Source organism: Paroedura picta, chromosome 6 (assembly GCF_049243985.1).
Source record: "Paroedura picta isolate Pp20150507F chromosome 6, Ppicta_v3.0, whole genome shotgun sequence".
NCBI lineage: Eukaryota > Metazoa > Chordata > Lepidosauria > Squamata > Gekkonidae > Paroedura > Paroedura picta.
Window position 1 is genome coordinate 33,814,120 of NC_135374.1, and position 17,751 is coordinate 33,831,870.

At 42.7% G+C, this 17,751-nt stretch overlaps 1 protein-coding gene across 20 annotated transcripts in view; it reads right to left on the reverse strand.

The window, feature by feature from the left end:
• Positions 1–1,431: 1,431 nt before the first annotated feature.
• Positions 1,432–17,751, reverse strand: part of ABI3BP (ABI family member 3 binding protein) — a 165,553-nt gene continuing 149,233 nt past the window's right edge. For all 20 annotated transcript variants that reach the window (XM_077342090.1, XM_077342085.1, XM_077342089.1 and 17 more), the window contains 5 exons: positions 10,009–10,088; positions 9,482–9,511; positions 7,675–7,836; positions 6,022–6,144; positions 1,432–3,163 (listed from right to left, as the gene is read on the reverse strand). In XM_077342090.1, the coding sequence (XP_077198205.1) occupies positions 3,048–3,163; positions 6,022–6,144; positions 7,675–7,836; positions 9,482–9,511; positions 10,009–10,088 (511 nt within the window). In that variant the 3' untranslated portion in view covers positions 1,432–3,047. The remainder of the gene's footprint in view (positions 3,164–6,021; positions 6,145–7,674; positions 7,837–9,481; positions 9,512–10,008; positions 10,089–17,751) is intronic.

Here is a 17,751-nt window from a genome sequence, read left to right on the forward strand (position 1 = left end):
TGATCACAGAAATTGCTGAATAAGTTTATCCATTCAGAGTGCTGTGATGAGAGCAGATCCAAGAAAAATAATGATTTGAAAAGGAGAGGAACATGTTGGGCTATTGGTAAAGTGATAGCTCCTTGGAGATGAGGCAAGCATCCTCCCCCACTAGAAAAGTGTGAATGTGTTAAGTGAAATGCTTTGGCCAGACCAAAATAGTTAACTGTTCCATTCCAGTACCCGTAGTACACAGGGAACTTGAAGTTCTCACTGTCTGTTCAGATTTCTTTGTATATTCATTTATTTACTTCATTTATCCCCCCAGTTTTCTCTCCAGTAGAGCTCAGATCAGCTTATATAATTTTCTTCTCCATACGTATCTGCTCTGTCAGAGAGTAATGGTGCTTGTGGAGCTTGTGAAGGAAAGTGTGACTAAAGCTTTAATAAAAGTAGTGACAGCCCGATATACCTGCTCTGGGGCTCATGGGTCTCTCCCTCCCTCTCTGTCATACAGACTGAAATACACACAGACTCTTTCTCCCCACTTCCCCCCCCTCTCCAACCCTCCCTTTGCTTCCCTGACCTGCTCCCCTGCTCTCTCCCCCCTCTCTCCTTAACCTCTTGTGGCAGAAGGGCCCTGGCCTCCTCCGGCTTCACGGGTACTGCCTTGGCCTCAGGAGGCTGCGTAGGCAGCAACCTGCCCTCCAGGAGCTTTATGGCTGCTGCCTGGCCCCCGTTGGCTTCATAGGCACCACCTCAGCTGTGGCCCTGGCCTCTGCCAGCTACCTCCCTGCCTCTTCTAGTGCGCTCCCTGGGGCAGGACTACAGACATATCTGTATTCACTTCCATTTTAGGGGGCATGCCAGAAGATTTATTCCACATCAAAAATTGAATTTTTGGGCCCAGTCCTCCTTTTAGACATGCCCAAAGGGATCAACGTGGGATGTAACGGCCTTTTTATAACCCTTTTCCCTCTTAGTATATGCTCAGAGGAGAGAGGCCATCACAACAATACAGAAGATACAAAACGACCTATTCTCAGCGATGCACATTTGGGCAGCCTCTGATGTTCAGATCAATTGGTTCACGTATACTCGTGGAAAAATCTTGGAGGTGGTATTTAGAAATCTCTTCAGGCAAGACTGAAGTTTGTACTGTTTGTAGTCGGATGGGACCACACATGATGAAGGGTGCTGGAGAGTGAAAGTTCTTCTGCCAAGTACTCCTACTGCAAATGCTCTTCTAGTGTTTTACTGAATGAAGTGCATCAGGGTAAGCACATGTGGGCTGCTGGCTAAAGCCCTACAAGAATTACATGGAGGTGTCATATATAAAACAGTTCTACACTGAACCCTTCTCGAGGAGGTTTTCTTTTAAAGCCTTGTACTTATTTTCAGTGCATGTAGTTCTGCTACCTGAAAAAATGATGCTGAATGATGCCAATAACATTTTATGATTAAAAATACTTTATTAAGAGTACAGTGTACCTGCAATGTACTTAAAAGAAATTCTCTTATAAACAGCCCATCCAATATTCCTTGTGTTCCTTTTTATATCTTAATACATTGAATAAGCACCTTTAAAACCTACATCTCATATATATATATATAGAATGTTTAAATGTTTAAGCAGTACAAATATAGCACTTTGGGAAGGACTGTGCAGCTGTACTTTTAAAACAGTCAATATAGCCATTCTACAAAGCAGATCCCATCACTTTTCAGTTTTATATAAAGTAAATTTTAAAAATATAAGCAATGCAGGTGGTTTTGTATGCTTTGGAGGTAAATTACTGTACACCTATTTCATTAACATCTTCATTGATCTATATTATAGTCAAAACTCTGTGATCATTGGTTTGCCAGAGTACATGTAAACCTTATTCTTAATTTGACCATCTTACCTGCTACTTATGAACTGTGTCAGTTATGAATGGTGAAGGTGTCTTGATAGCTTTCTGTGGAAGCAGTGACTGAGAAAAGATCAAACCTCTTGCTGTTTGTATTTTCAAGTGGAAAAGCTGTGCTTGAAATGTACACATACCCTTTGTAAGTGACACGGATACCTCATACGTGAGTCCCCACAATAGAGGATGAAACACAGAGCTGATCTTGTCCTTGGCTTGATTAGCCTTGTGCATATTTCCTACCTAATTTGCCTAGCAAAAGATTTAGGGAGCTTTTAAAATCAGGCAGTAGCTAAAAATCATTGCAACAAAAATTTACAAAACTTAGCCACGAGTATTAGCTATTATGGGTCAGAAGTTATGCCAAAAAATGGCCCATGAAGCTGTTTGACAGCCAGCTTGAGACAAAGAGGAATTATAACTTGAAGAGCAGGCCTTTGCATTGTGGTCTCAGTTGCTTTTGTCACATTGCCAAAGCTAAGCTCAGCAAGCATGACTACAGAACCCCCCTATCAGCAACCAAGAGGGTTTCACCTGAAGATACTGTATGTTGCTGCTCCAAGTAATACAGTCGGTGCCATTCAGCAGCTGCAGATGTATGGTAATGGAGTTATCTCTGTGGCTTCAAAATCCCTGTATATTGGGTACAAGAGCTCTATACCACCATCAATTTCCCAGCATTCATAGTAAAAGAAGAAAACATTGTCTTCCACTTCATAGAGTAAGATTGGAAACATACCAAACTACCATGACTGAATAACTTAAGTACCTCAAAAGAGCAAGAAACCAGAACATGAACTTAGGCAATATAACTACCATTCAGAATATAATTGTTAACTTTTTTGTTAAAAGGTGCCTCAGTGTCAAAAAAGGATAAATAATAAACTACATCTTTTACAATAGATGGTACCATAAGACACTAGTAGGGAGCCAGCTTCCCAAGACATTACTTTCGGACATGTTCTAAGTTCTAACTCTTACAAAAGATCCATAGATCCGGGCAACTATTACACAGACAATGCTGTTAGTTGACACAATATTTGTCACTAGGTTTCAGTATGACAAATATAATAACCATGGCATGTTTCAATCACTGGAGTTTGTCTTGTGTTGGTCATAGCTGGATACAGTCCATCGACATTCAGTTCACGTCTTGTTCTACCATTTCCCAGGTATTGTAGTTCCACATTCGTACCAGTGAACGTAGTTAGTGTGAGTTGCAGCTCCTATTTTTCCAAACTTGACAGGCTCCTGTCGAAAAGCTCTGAAAAAGCCTGGAGGATCCAAATTGGGGAGGGGGGGGGGGAGGAAATGTGAAGTTTAATGTCAGTATAACTTAGGATCTGAACAATACATTTTCAGGAATACCCTAAAGAACTGATGAGTGATAATAGATTTTCTGCATTTTTTAATCCAGCAATCCTTTTCAACACCAGAGAAATTCCCCAGAGTTGCAGGACGTGGGTAGACTAATAGCTATGCAAGTTGGGATGCTACAGTGAAGAGAGGAAAAGGGCTAAAATGGCTCCTTTTCTCTTCCATCAGTGGAAATGCTCTGATGAAAATGACAGAGGGCAAATTCATTATTTTCCCACTCCAGTGCCAGTTCACTTGGTTCCCAAAACTTTGGGAAGAAACTGTTTCAGGAAACAAATGAATAAAAGCACTGCTGAGGGTGAAGGGACAGGGAAAGATACACAACCATTGTCACCCATGATTGCTGGATCCAACCCAATCTGTGATAATGGCATTAATGTTTACACTGAGATTGCTATTAGGGGTGTGAAAAAAAAAATCCTCCCACCCCCGGTTCAGGTTTATTAGACCCTCAAGTGTAGGTATTTCTGAAAAATCTTAGGTGGGTATGCTGGTATAATATTCAGATCTGGGATTTTTTTTTTGGAAATCCCAATTTCTCCTGGTCCAATAGACCTGAGAAGATGAAAACAATAAACAAACTGATTAAAGAGAAAGCCAGCCTGAGCTTGGGGCTGGTTTGGTTTCCCCTGTAAAGGTATCCCCTGTGCAAGCACTGGGTCATGTCTGACCCTTGGGGTGACGCCGTCTAGCATTTTCATGGCAGACTCAATACGGGGTGGTTTGCCAGTGCCTTCCCCAGTCATGACCGTTTACCCCCCAGCAAGCTGGGCACTCATTTTACCGACCTCGGAAGGATGGAAAGCTGAGTCAACCTTGAGCTGGCTGCTGGGATTGAACTCCCAGCCTCATGGGCAGAGCTTCAGACTGCATGTCTGATGCCTTACCACTCTGCGCCACAAGAGGCTCTTTGCAGTTTAAACCATGCTGCAGCAGAAGCTGTCCTCAGGATCAGCATGCAGCTGGGAGCTCTTTCCCCGCTGCCTACAGAACTGGCTGGGAGGGCTTTTCCTGTGGTGTGGCTTAAACCGTGTTGCAGGAGAGTCTATTCCATGATCTGTGTGCAGAAGGGAAGTCTCTTGCATCTACACGCAGACATGAGAGGGTCAGTCGGAATGGCAGGAGCTGAGAGTTCCATACTGCCATGGCCAATCCTGGGCTGGCTCCTTTTGCAGCATGGTTTAAATCAAGATGCAAGAGGAGCCATCCTCAGCCAAGACAGTGCAGAGCTCTCCGCTCCCACCACCCCAGTTGATTGGTACAGCTGAATAAAAGTTGAAAAAGTTTGTATACCAGTACTTGATCAGATCATAAAATCTGTAATCGATTTAAATGTTACCTGAAAAATAACTGGCTTGATTTAACTGAATGCACACACTGAGAGCTGGCTTGGTGTAGTGGTTAGGAGTGTGAACTTCTAATCTGGTGAGCAGGGTTTGATTCCACACTCCCCCACATGCAACCAGCTGGGTGACCTTGGACTCACCACAGCACTGATAAAGCTGTTCATATCAAGCAGTAATATCAGGGCTGTCTCAGCTTTACCTCCCTCACAGGGTGTATGTTGTGGGGAGAGGAAAGGAAAAGCGATTGTAAGCCACTTTGAGACTCCTTCAGGCATAGAAAAGTGGCATATAAGTACCAACTCTTCTTATAATTTCCATGTATAATCTGAACCAACTTCTCTCAACATTTTTAGCATTGAGAAACCCCTGAAACATTCTTCAGACTTTGAGAAATTCCAGAAGTGATGCGATCATGCAGAATATGGTTGGGAGGCATAGCTGTGTACACACCTACCTGGGGCACCTCCCCTTCCCACCTCCTCCAGGCCCATCATTGGCCATTTTGGGAAGGTGGAAATGGTCAACATTACTATATATGGTCATATCACCTGATAAATATTTAACAAATGTAAAAAAATATATATAGAAAATATACTCCCTATTCAGGAAACCCTTCCAGGGCTGTCAAGAAATCCCAGGGTTTTATAAAACCCTGGTTGAGAAAGCCCAATCTGAACCATTGTAGTTGCTAAGTAAAATTTTAAGGCTTGAGATACATGGCCATTACTATTCTTGCTTATTCAGGTCTAATTTTCCCAGTAACTGCTCATTATAGTTGATGAGGCCTGGTTTTTGTAGCCAGTGCAAAAATAATTTGTCTTAAACTTTCAGATCTTTTCACACATTACACACTTAGATATAGAATCATAGAAGCATAGAGTTGGAAGGGGCCATACAGGCCATCTAGTCCAACCCCCTGCTCAACGCAGGATTAGCCCTAAGCATCCTAAAGCATCCAAGAAAAGTGTGTATCCAACCTTTGCTTGAAGACTTCCAGTGAGGGGGCGCTCACCACCTCCTTAGGCAGCCTATTCCACTGCTGAACTACTCTGACTGTGAAAAACTTTTTCCTGATATCTAGCCTATATCATTGTACTTGAAGTTTAAACCCATTACTGCGTGTCCTCTCCTCTGCAGCCAGCAGAAACAGCATCCTGCCCTCCTCCAAGTGACAACCTTTCAAATACTTAAAGAGGGCTAAAGAGGGTTTATATGCCAAAACTGGATACCAAAGAGTATATTTTTGTTGAAAGACCACACCTAATCCTGTTCCCTTGTGTATAGTACACATTTTCAAAAAAGAGTTTGCTCTTGTATGTTGTGTATACTTGAACAAGTGAACATCAAAGAAAACTCCCATAACCCCATAGTTACAACTATTTTATTCTTAAAAGGGCCTATTTATGTACCATCTTTAGTAGGTAGTTGATCTGGCCGAAGCTGTTGCCCAGTCTTTCCATCAAAGTAGGAGTCCACAAATTGGCAGTGGTCTTCTCCATGTCCTCTTTGATCACCTATGTTATAAAATTTCCCTGAAAACATCGAGAATGTGTTAAAAATTTAAAATTCAAATATCATTAGAAGAAGATTACAGAAACGTTTATGGCCTTCCTTAATAAATGCCATTTGTTGAAATGCTTATACTAGAAGTTTGCTAGATGAGGTCTGTAGTGACTGCTGCTTTAGAAGAACAATGCTGGCATGTTTCATTAGTAGAGTCACTAAAATAGACCAGAGATTGGAATGACTAATGCATACATAGTTGCTTTCAAAGTACGTTGAGGGGTGGAGTACCTTTTGGTTACTAGTAGCTCTGCACTTCTATAATTTTGTAAAATAATATATTACAATGATGGACAGATAAAAGTTTTTCATGTCTGCGGTATGCCTCTAATCAAGACCTGTGTGCATGCTGCATTTACTGTATAATCCACCCGTTGATCAGGTGGCAGCTTCTCTCCACTCAGACAACACCAATCACTTGTCTGATATACACCTGCCGTATGCTCATTAAAAAAAGCCATTTCAGTAGCTGACTCCATGACAGACATGCAGAGCTGTGTTGCGGTATGGAGTGATGTGCAGCAACAGAGATAAAGCAAATGGGGCTAATCTGTTCTACAGTCCTGCTTGTCACATGCCATCCATCATATAGCAATTTATTGCTATAGCTGGTTTGTTGATAGCTGATTATCTTTGGTCAGCATTTGTGAACCTTCCTAGCCTTGCCAGGCAAACCCTGTGACTACGCAGTTCTATACCAAAAACTGTTTTGTACAGTAAAGTATCCTTCCACTCTGCACAGCATGCAGAATTTCCTTGTACTCATCTCCATTCGTGCAGCCCCTTTCAAGCCCCACAAATGCCATTCCTTGAACTGCAGGGCCTGTGTGCAGGAAAAGCCATGTTGGCGGTGGGGTTAAAGTGAGGAAGGTGAAGGGGATGAAATTGCTCTTCCTTCCTCTGCTGCAAATGCAGCTCCATTGTTCCTCCTCACTACCAACAACTCACCTGCACAGCCATCTAGGTGTAGTGGTTAGAAGCACGGACTTTTAATCTGGTGAGCTGGGTTTGATTCCCCGCTTCTCCACATGCAGCCAGCTGGGTGACCTTGGGCTCATTACAGCCCTGATAATACTGTTCTGACCGAGCAGTAATATCAGGGCTCTCTTAGCCTCACCTACCTCACAAGGTGACGGTTGTGGGGAGAGGAAAGGGAAGGGGATTGTAAGATGCTTTGAGACTCCTTCTGGTAGAGAAAAGTGGCATATAAGAACCAACTCTTCTTCTTGTTTCTTCAGGTGGGTTCCGCACCCCTGAGAACTCAGGAAAACCTTTGTGCACAAAAGGCTGGATACTGCTTACTATGTTCCATTTTCTATGGAAACCCATAGGACATCAAGAATGATTATTCTGAGCTTATGGGCAAAAAATTCTGTTTGATTTTATCACATGGAGTAGCTAAGATTGTATATCATAAAGCATATAAATAATGTCATGGCTCCAGCTATCCTATTAACGTCCATGCTGGTAATTCAGTGAGACTGCCTTAGATGACCTACCTGTAAGTGAATCACTGAGGTAAATTTTGTACCTCAGAGAGTTGCATAGTTGTACACCAACAAACTTCTTGTACCAAGTTCTCTTGACATACTGTTTTCCTTTGCATTCAGAGTACTCATCAGAACTGAATTTGATTTCAGTCCAAATTGCATCTTTTCCCACTGCAACAGATCAAAAATAAACTATTGGCTACGGTGTACCGAAAATGTGTGTGGCACAAATATTGAAATCCAGATAAAAAGAGTTGACTAAGAACTTGTTAACATTATTAGCAAACACTCTGTGTCCCTTGAAGTGTACTATGGGAACTTGTGATTAATCCAGCTTTTTTGTACACATCTGAAGTAACTCCACCACAATACAATTACTCTAGAGTTAGACTAGTTTCATGGCCCTAATATGTCAAACATATATGTCTAATTGAACCTAGGGCCAGAGTAGACAAGAAACTGACAGATATATTTCTTTTTCTCATTTATTTATTTACTTTATTAGTACCGCCAATGGTACATCCTTTCTACTTTTTTCTAGTTTTTGAGCAAAATTATATGATAAAATTTGCTTAAAACCACTGAGTTTTGTCCCCAAAACAGCATCCTCCATAATGACCCTGATATGCTGATATCACTGCTGGGTGATGACAGTAGGTTGCATTAAATGCAGCATTCTTCTGGATCAAGGTAAGTTGGGGCGATTATTAGGGGTAGGTGAGGAGAATCCTACCCAGAATGGTAAACCTGGCCACCCTAGCTGGTGGGTGGTATACTAGTTTGTTAATTCCAGCATGACACTATACCACAGCATTAGGCTTCTGTAACCATCGTTTGGCATAATATCTAGCTCAAGCCAGTAGATGACTTGTCTCCAGTTAGTATTTAATGAAGAAACTCTCATATCGCAGAATGGAAGCATGTTATTACAGAATGTTGAATATTATTAACCAACATGAATTAAGAGACCCAGTCCTGACATGGAACTTCTATTACAATACTAGGGGCCAAGCCCATTGCATTCAGGAATACAATAGGCACTAGATTAGGGGGGTGGGGTAGAAGAACTCTGCAGACAAACTCCCCATTCCCCCAGGATCTGGAAAAGCTGTAGGCAGGTGTTAGGGAACTCACCGGCAGGGGCAGCTCTCACACGGCAGGGATCTACAGCCTCCAAGCCTCAGAGGGAAATGGTCAGAGAGGGTGGTAGAAGGCGACTGGCTGGCCGCTGGACAGACAGGCAAGCCGGTTGGAGGAGGAGGAACTCAGGGGCAGGACAGCCATCCTGAGTGTGTTAAGCACTGATTGGCACTTAAGTCATGAGATACCTCCTCTAAGTCCTTACCAGAAATATATTATGTGGAACAGATATGTTGCAGGTATTTTTTTCAGAAAGGCCTACGGTTTTCAGAGCTCTCTAGAAGCAGAGGTTGATGGCAGATTTTCTACCGCATAATGGCAAAGCAATGCTGTGTCTCTGTTAAATCACTTATGTAGTGAGAAGCAGCCTTTTTATTTCACTGGCCTCTCTTTTAATTCAATGACAGAGCTGAGAAAATATGAGCTGTGCCTGGCTCATTTCTGCTCATTGGTTCTGAGCCAGCAGAGCTGCCTTTGGAGAACTACATCACATTGATTAAGCCCTTCTCAGGTAAACATTTAACATGGCAGGAATACTTGCAAATGGTATGGGTTGAAAAAGTGAAATCATGTGTGAATGCCTTTCTATTTCAGTCCCACTCTGTCATAAAGCTATATATTATCTCACTGCACAAATATGTTCTCATCAGAGTATGCTATAGTTATAGGAACTTACTTGAAATTTGCTCATTCACTCTTGGGTCCGCTAAGAAGGAAAGAAAAACAAATACTAAATCAGACCACAAAATAATTTGTAGCATTACAGAAGCACACTGGAAAAGGATTTGGCTGTATTTGACCAGAATTATAGTTTGTACAATATTAGCATGATTTGATATTAGGGCAGAAATAACGCAAATCTAAACTCAACAAACCAGCTGCCCAAGGACTTAGAACCATTGCAGGGGACAAGGCTTTTAAAAATGTTATTTATTGCAGGGGTAGACAACCTGTGGTCCTCCAGATGTTCATGGACTACAATTCCCATGCGCCCCTGCCAGCAAACATTGGCAGGGGCTCATGGAAATTGTAGTCCATGGACATCTGGAGGACCACAGGTTGACTATCCCTGATTTATTGGATAAAGTGGGTCAGTCTAAAGTGAGGCTACAGAAATTGCGAATGTAAAAATTGCTATGTTGTTTTGTACTTTAATATTTTAAAAGGATGCCAGCTAATTGACGCACTTATTGAAACTCATACCTGATTCTGTTTTAAATGGCTTTGTTTCACTACTTGGTCCTTCACCAAGAGGGTTGCTAGGTATCACAACGAATTCATAACTAGGACAAAAATAAGACGAAAAGCTTAGTTTTTTTCTATGAACATCAAGCTTCCCACATAATAAATAATGCTGGCTCACTTTACGTAACTATTGCAAAGATAACTGAGATACTGCACAGAAAACATTTTGAATACTTAGGGGAAATGTTATGTACAAAAACAAATAAATAAAAAATTCCCGTACACATAATTTTGGATTTGGAAATTGCCTGTACTGGACTGAACCAATACATATATATTTTGCCATGCGTACATGTTGTGGGAACATAGTAGGGGCTTTTAGAAGGCATAACAAAATACAAATATATCTTATGCACATTTGTACTATATATTGCATCTGTCATTTTGTATGTGTGGGCTGACCCTGAAAACCTAAGGTTTTATGTCAATAGAAGAAGAAGTGCTGGCACTTTCACTGCCCAAAGGAGTCTCAAAATGACTTACAATTACCTTCCCTTCATCTCCCATAACAGACACCCTGTGAAGTCAGTGAGGCTGAGAGAGCTGCTCTTTGGGAACAGCTTCTAACAGATCTGTGATGAGCCCAAGGTCACCCAGCTGGCTGCATGTGGAGGAGCAGGGAATCAAACCTGGCTTGCCAGATTAGAAGCTGCCACTCTTAACTACTACACCAATACTTGTTTTTAACATTTTTGTCTTAGTAGACAGTCAGAATTCAGTATGCAATGGCATCAACAGTTACAATTAAAAAAATGTGTTCCTAGAAGTAAGCCTCATTGAATTGGTGGCAAAATGCCCCATCGCTATTTCAAAAGAGCATTTTTCCCCCTTTGGGTTGGGGAGAGAGGGGGAGGGGCTGCTACACCCCTGTTCACCTTCCCTTTCACAGAGCCAGTGTAGTGGTTAGGAGTGTGGACTTCTAATCTGGCGAGCCGAGTTCGATTCTACATTCTCCCACATGCAGCCAGCTGGGTGACCTTGGGCTCACCACAGCCCTGATAAAGCTGTTCTGACTAAGCAGTGATATCAGGGCTCTTTCAGCCTCACCTACCTCATAGGGTGTCTGCTGTGTGGAGAGGAAAGGGAAGGCGACTGTAAGCCGCTTTGAGACTCCTTTGGGTAAGTGGCACATAATAATCAACACTTCTTCTTTTTCTTAATTGACCTGGCCAGTAAACTGGGTGAGAAAAGGGCAGCAGGGGTCCTGACTCTCCTAGACCGTTTATGCACTAGAGGTTTCATGCTGGGCTGCAGGCTGGCGTATTAGTCGTGGTAGGTGGCCCCACCTCTTCCTGCACCCACATGGGGGAGTATTTGGCCTGGTGCACCTCATCCGCCCCCGTTTTGTGCTCCTGCAAGGGAGCTGGGTTCAGTGAAGTTCCCAGTGCATAAACGGTCCTAGCTGCGACACTGTACTTTATCCAGGTGGTGGCAGCAGTTACCCAGAGACTTCATTTTGCCACCCATCTGGAGTTGGCAACCAGCCAGAAAGGGGGTGGGCAGGGATAGAACTGGGCCTGCAAGACAAAATGGGCTGGTTCTGTCAAAGAATTAAACAGGACTTATTTTCAAATTTAGAGAATAGAGGGTCATTGTTGGCATTTAATTGTATATACAATGTAGAAGATGAGCAAACAGGTCAAACCCTCTGCCAAAGAATTTATGTACACAAGTCTGACATCAAAAATCACAGGACTGAAAAACCTGTAGGGGAATACTTCAAACTTCCAGGACATTTAATAAGGGACTTCAAAGTAACTGTTTTATGCAAAGGAACTTCAAGAATAGACTAGAAATGGAGATTGCAGAAATACAAATTATTACAACACTCAAAACAATGGAATACCCAGACCTCAACAAGGACATATGTTTCTTATCTTACTACATATGCTAATCTCATTTAGCTCTTACACACATTCCTTACAATCCCCTCTTCTTTTAATGTATTTGGGACAATGTGAGTGTAATGTGACGTAAGTAGTATGTAATGTGATTTAGAATCTAACTCTGGTCTCAGGACAATATACCAAACTGAGCGCCTTGTCCCTTGTGGGGATGCTTCTATGCTTGGGTGGAGATGGATGCGGCAAGCAACTAGTCTCTTTTAATTATTTCATTTCACAACTGGGAAAGTGTCTTCTATTAATTACTAACCTTGACATTTTTATTTCTCTAGTGTTTTTGTGAAATACAACTGAACTCAAAAGGACTGATTAGCTGTTTTAGCAAAGAATTATCATACTGCATAATTTGGATGTTATGACACAGTTTACTAATTTGCCACTAATTTACCTTTTCTTTATATCTGTACTCTTATGATCCTTGTTCCATTTTGTCTGAGGAAGAGTGCATGCACTCAAAAGCTCACACTTTGAATATATCTCTGTTGGTCTTATAGATGCTATTGGAATCAAATTTTGTTGTGCTGCTTCAGACCAACAGGGCTACCCATTTGAATCTGTACTATTAGTAGTGAACATGAGATAAATCTGTGCCCCAACCCCGTGACATTACAAGAGTGGATGAATATTATCCAATGTGCACCACAATTGAAGAGGATAGACAAGATATATAAACCATGTGCGTATTCGCAGTACATAGTCGCTTCAGGTCAACGTCAATATCAATCCAATTTATTGATCTGCCATAGGCTGTTTTACACAGATTAAAAGGGATGTACAGGAGCTATCAGGATTTAAAAATAGAATGGATAAGACAAAGAAAATTTGAACAATGCCAAATAAATTTCTTACATAATAATTACTCATATAAAACTAAACCATATAAAAGGTCCTAATAATTAAAATCTTAATTCTAGACATACAATTTGGATCTTATTTTCCTGGCAGTGACGATAAAGCGGGCAACTCTATTAGTGACACAGGCATCATTATCTGACAATTAATTAAAAAATCAAATTTTCAATTTTGGAAAGACCAGAGCTGGTGAGGAGAGCCAATAACAGCCACAACAGCCACCAGCTATGCTTATATTTAAAATGTACCCATCTTCCACCTTCCCCAATGCTACACACACATGAAAAGTTGTGTCGATGTAATGCTGCCTGTAGATTTGACTTCAGAGTAAAATTAACCCAAACAGATAATTTCCACAAAATGTCATTAGGATAGAAATTCCTTTTATTTGTCATTGAAGAACTGGGCAAATGCAGCAATAAAACGGAAAACGGAAACAAAAATAGAAAAGTTGGATGTCTGTGAACAGACAGTTCCCAGCATGGCACTGCATTATCTGGCATCATAATAAAAATTTAAGGACAGAAAGAACAGGCCTAGTAATGCTGCCAAAATCCCTGTGGAAATCCAGTGGCTCATAGCTCAGTGAGGATGCTTAGGCTACACCGGGGCCCTGCGTCCTTATCTTTAAGGCCACAGGATAAAGAATTGCCACTTCAAATTGGCATCCTCTAATCACATGTTTACAGTGTCTTCCAGATTTTTAAAAGCTGCTATAAATTAATTATTTCTCATTGAACACAGGAAGTTCTGATTTAACTTCCCCCCCGTTTCTCTTTCAGCTTCTGCCAACAATATTTTAGTATGTATTGCAAAATGTCTTGGGCATGGCTTTAAAGTTTCCTGACTTTGAATAATGCGCTGTCTGAATTTCTTTGCCCTTAAAAAAATAATTTAGTGAAACAGGAAAAGTACATACAATCTATTAAGATATCATTGCTGTAGAATCAGTGGGTGTTGACTCGCGATTAAAAAAACACACTGAGTGATGGAAATGTACATGAAAAAGTGAGATAGTTGTATTTCTCTGAGCAGCCTTGTGCCCACATTACATTTAGACAAATCATAAGATCATAAACTTGTTAATGATCATAAACCTTTTAAATTTATGGCATAAAACAAGCAACTTTCTGATCCAATGCCAAAACCTTTCAACTGAGGCCAGATGATATATGACAGGAATCGGGTCAGAGGCTCCCTGGTCTGATTTTTAATCATACGTAATATCATGGAAAATGGGGTTGCACTTACCTGTAACAGCTGTTCACTGGGTGTTCTATGCAGGCATACATGGGACTGCACAGTTGTAGGCCAGCTATGGGAAGAGCTATCAAGCTTTTCCTTTTCTAGAGCACAAGAGTGCTCCCCCTCCCCTTTTGTCACTGCATGTCCTTTTTCCTGCCCAAAGGATCACATGATGGAGGCAGGATGAGCACTCTTCCCTCAGTTCTCCCTTCACCACTGGAAGGAACTAGAGACCATAGCAGGTCAACTCACAGTGGGGAAAGGAAGGATTTCATTGTTGCGGCAAGCTCGCTTACCAAGAAGGTGGTTGTGGACTGATTAGTGGAAGATAGATTGTAGGACCGCTTTCCCACTAGCTGCCTCATTCTGAGCATCCACATCCATAAAATAGTGATGAACAAATGTAGAAATTGTGGACCAAATGGCCTCACTGAGGGACAAACAGGACAGAAAAGCCACTGACAAGGCTTGTGCTCTAGTGCAGGGGTAGTCAACCTGTGGTCCTCCAGATGTCCATGAGCCCCTGCCAGCGTTTGGAATTGTAGTCCATGAACATCTGGAGGACCACAGGCTGACTACCCCTGCTCTAGTGGAATGGGCTGTCAGTTTGATAGGACAAGGCAAACAACTTTTGATAGTGGCCACTGCCCACCTAGACACTGACTGGAATGCTGCTGCTTTCCGCTTGTTTTGATCCTTAAAACAAAGAGCTTCCTATACTTCTGTTCATTTTAAGTAAAGAAAAGGAGTGCCTGCCTGACATCCAGTGTGTGTAATGTTTATTCAACAGTGAGCCTGGAAACCTGGAAAGACTATATCCTGATTGATATGGAACCCAGAATCCACTTCGGGCAAAAAATCTAGACTGGGTCTGAACACTACTTTATCCACATGGAATTTGGTAAAACATGGCTTGCATCTTAATGCACTTAGCTCCCCCACTATATATGTTAACTGAACATTTATGAAAGCGTACAACTTGCCAAAAAGAAAATTTTCCATATCAATCACGCAAACACAGGCCCATTATGCACACATTGGATAATGCACTTTCAATGCACTTTAGAAATAATTATTCTGCTCAGAAAAATTCAGCTGCAAGAGCACATTGAAAGTGCATTTTATTGGAAAAACTATAGAAGAATGGAAGAGACTATAAAGACTTGGTCTCTTCTCATGGTGGCAAGGAAAGAACTGAGGAAAGGGTGCCCACCCTGCCTCCATCATATGATCCTTTGAGGGGGGGGGGAAAGGATATACTGTGAGTGGAGAGGAATACTTTTAGGCTCTAGAAAAATATTTGAAAAAGCTTGGTAGTTTTTCCTATGGCTGGCTTGTGACTGTACAGTCCTATGTGAGTCTGCACAGAAGCCATAATGATGAACTAATGCACTAGTCCCCAACCTTTTTATCATCAGGGACTGGTCAATGCTTGACAATTTTACTGAGGCCTGGGGGGGGGGAAGTCTTTTGCCGAGGGATGTCACTGCTGCCGCCTGAGCCCCTGCTCCACTTGCTTTCCCACCAGCCCCCCTGACTTCATGCTGCCCACTGGGAGGCGCTGCCAGCAGCAGCTGCACAGTGCCACACTGAGGGGGAGCCCCAGCCATGGCAGCTGCTGGAGAGCACCAAAGGTGAGCCGGTGGCAGAGTGGCAGGGCAGCCCCTGAGGTAGCAGCCGGGGAGGAGGATGAAGAGAAGCAATGGCCCGGTACCAACTGATCTATGGACCAGTACCAGTCGCCGGACCGGGGGTTGGGAACCACTGAACTAATGTTCTCAAGTGCTCTTGGGGTCAATTTAGCTCAAGAGTGTAGCACATGGGAAAGACAGTCTTCAGACTTTCCTCCTCAGTTGTTTTCCTGAACCAAAGCAAACGGAGGACAATATTTGGGGCACTATATGCTTTAGTCATTATACAAGAAGACTCATAGCAGGGCAAACAAGCTCCCCATGCCTGTTTCAGCTTGAGAACAGGGTCAGGAAGGAAGGCACCTCCTTCAGTGCTACATTCTTGAGTTGAATCCGGTCCCAGAGGTCTTTGGAACATTCATTCCCCAATATTATGTGTGACTGCATCTGTGTTGACTCCCACCACAATTACTGTCTTGTTTGGTCTCAGCATTCACCAATATATCCTGTTTATGGTCCCTAAGCTGCTGGAGATTTAGAGCAATACAATTACAAAAAGATCTGTATTATTCTGGATTCAGTGAAAGTTATTTTGCTGTATTATTGCTTACTAGGGGCAAAGCCCGTTGTCTCCAAGAATACAACGGGCGCTAGAGCTTGGCAGTGGGAAGAGGAAGGGGAGGAGTTGTCCAGTCTGTAAGGGCATGGGGTTGAATGTTGAGGCCTACTGCACAGAATTGTTGTGCAGATGAAACAGGAGACAAAAGAGCCAGTTTCCTTTGCAGAATAACGCTGTGCAGTGGCCTCAAACCTGCAGAGAGTTGCAAAGAAGAAAGACACATGGCTTGGCTGTGCCTAACCCCCGGCCAGAGCAGTATTTTAAGTGAGAAGGGGCTTTTCTGTGGCCTCCCTGTCAGGCAACTGTTTGGTAGAAGGGGAAAGTCCCCCCCCTCAAAAGGAAGGCCCTCAGGCTCCCCTGCGTTAGTCTTGGAAAGGCCCCCTCCCCTCAGTCAGGGGCTCCTTCGCAGCAGGCCTGAAGGGAGGGAGGGAGAAGGGGAGCACTCTGCAGCCTCCTGCCAGCTCTGTCAGGGTTCTGAGGCAATTTGCAGTTGGACATGACAGTTAGGACAGCCTTGGGGTGAAAAGGGCTGGCACAGCCTTTCCAAGCCTCTGTTCTCACCCCCCTTGGCAGCCCTACTGACCTCCTCTCCCTTTGGTGGTCAGGAGCAGACTGGCAGCTAGACTGGGCTGGGTGAATGGAATTTTGGTCTGTCCTGGTGAGGGGCCAATAGGAAGGCGCTTCACGTGCCTTCCCATTGGCTGCTTGGCCCTGGATGGACACTTGGAGGGCCTAATCAGGAGCCGCTTTGCGGCTCCTGATTGGGCCCTCTGAGTTTTTATCCTGGACAGGGCCCGCCCTATCTCCTCCCCAGGTGGCCTTACTCTTTTATTTAACCACAGAAGTGGTTAAAGATGCTTTTTGTATGCCAAAGACATGGACATGAAACATGTCCTTTCTTCAGCAACCAAGGGATAATTATAGAATAAAAGGGTAATAAAATAAAAATCTAGCATTTAACTTGTGAAACACCCCAAAAGGTATAAGATCCAGATAATCCAGAAAAAAAGAGATAATCACGAGTATCAGACTGTTCCAAAGTGCAAGCAAAGGAAAGGAGCAAGAACTCTATGTGAGGAATTCATGGTGGAAGAAGTAAGGAATTCATGGTGGAAAAAGTAAGAAGCAAGAAACATTCACAAGTGATGGCTTGTGTTGAAACGTGGGGGGCCAAAAGCACTTGCTGAGCAATTCAGATAAAGGCTAGCTGTCTCCTTACTAGAGGTAGGGTGGCCTTCTTTTTACTAGTGATGGAAACAAGGGAAGTGAAATGGGATCATCTGTACATTGACTTCCAGTAACTAGTATTGCCTACTGCTGTAATTTAGATAATCCACAGTAGCAAAGTATATCAAGAAGGACTAATCTTCTAGTTCAGGGATCCCCAACATTTTTAAGCATAGGAATTCTAATGCAGATAGCACAATCACAAAATAGTTGCCATAGGAGG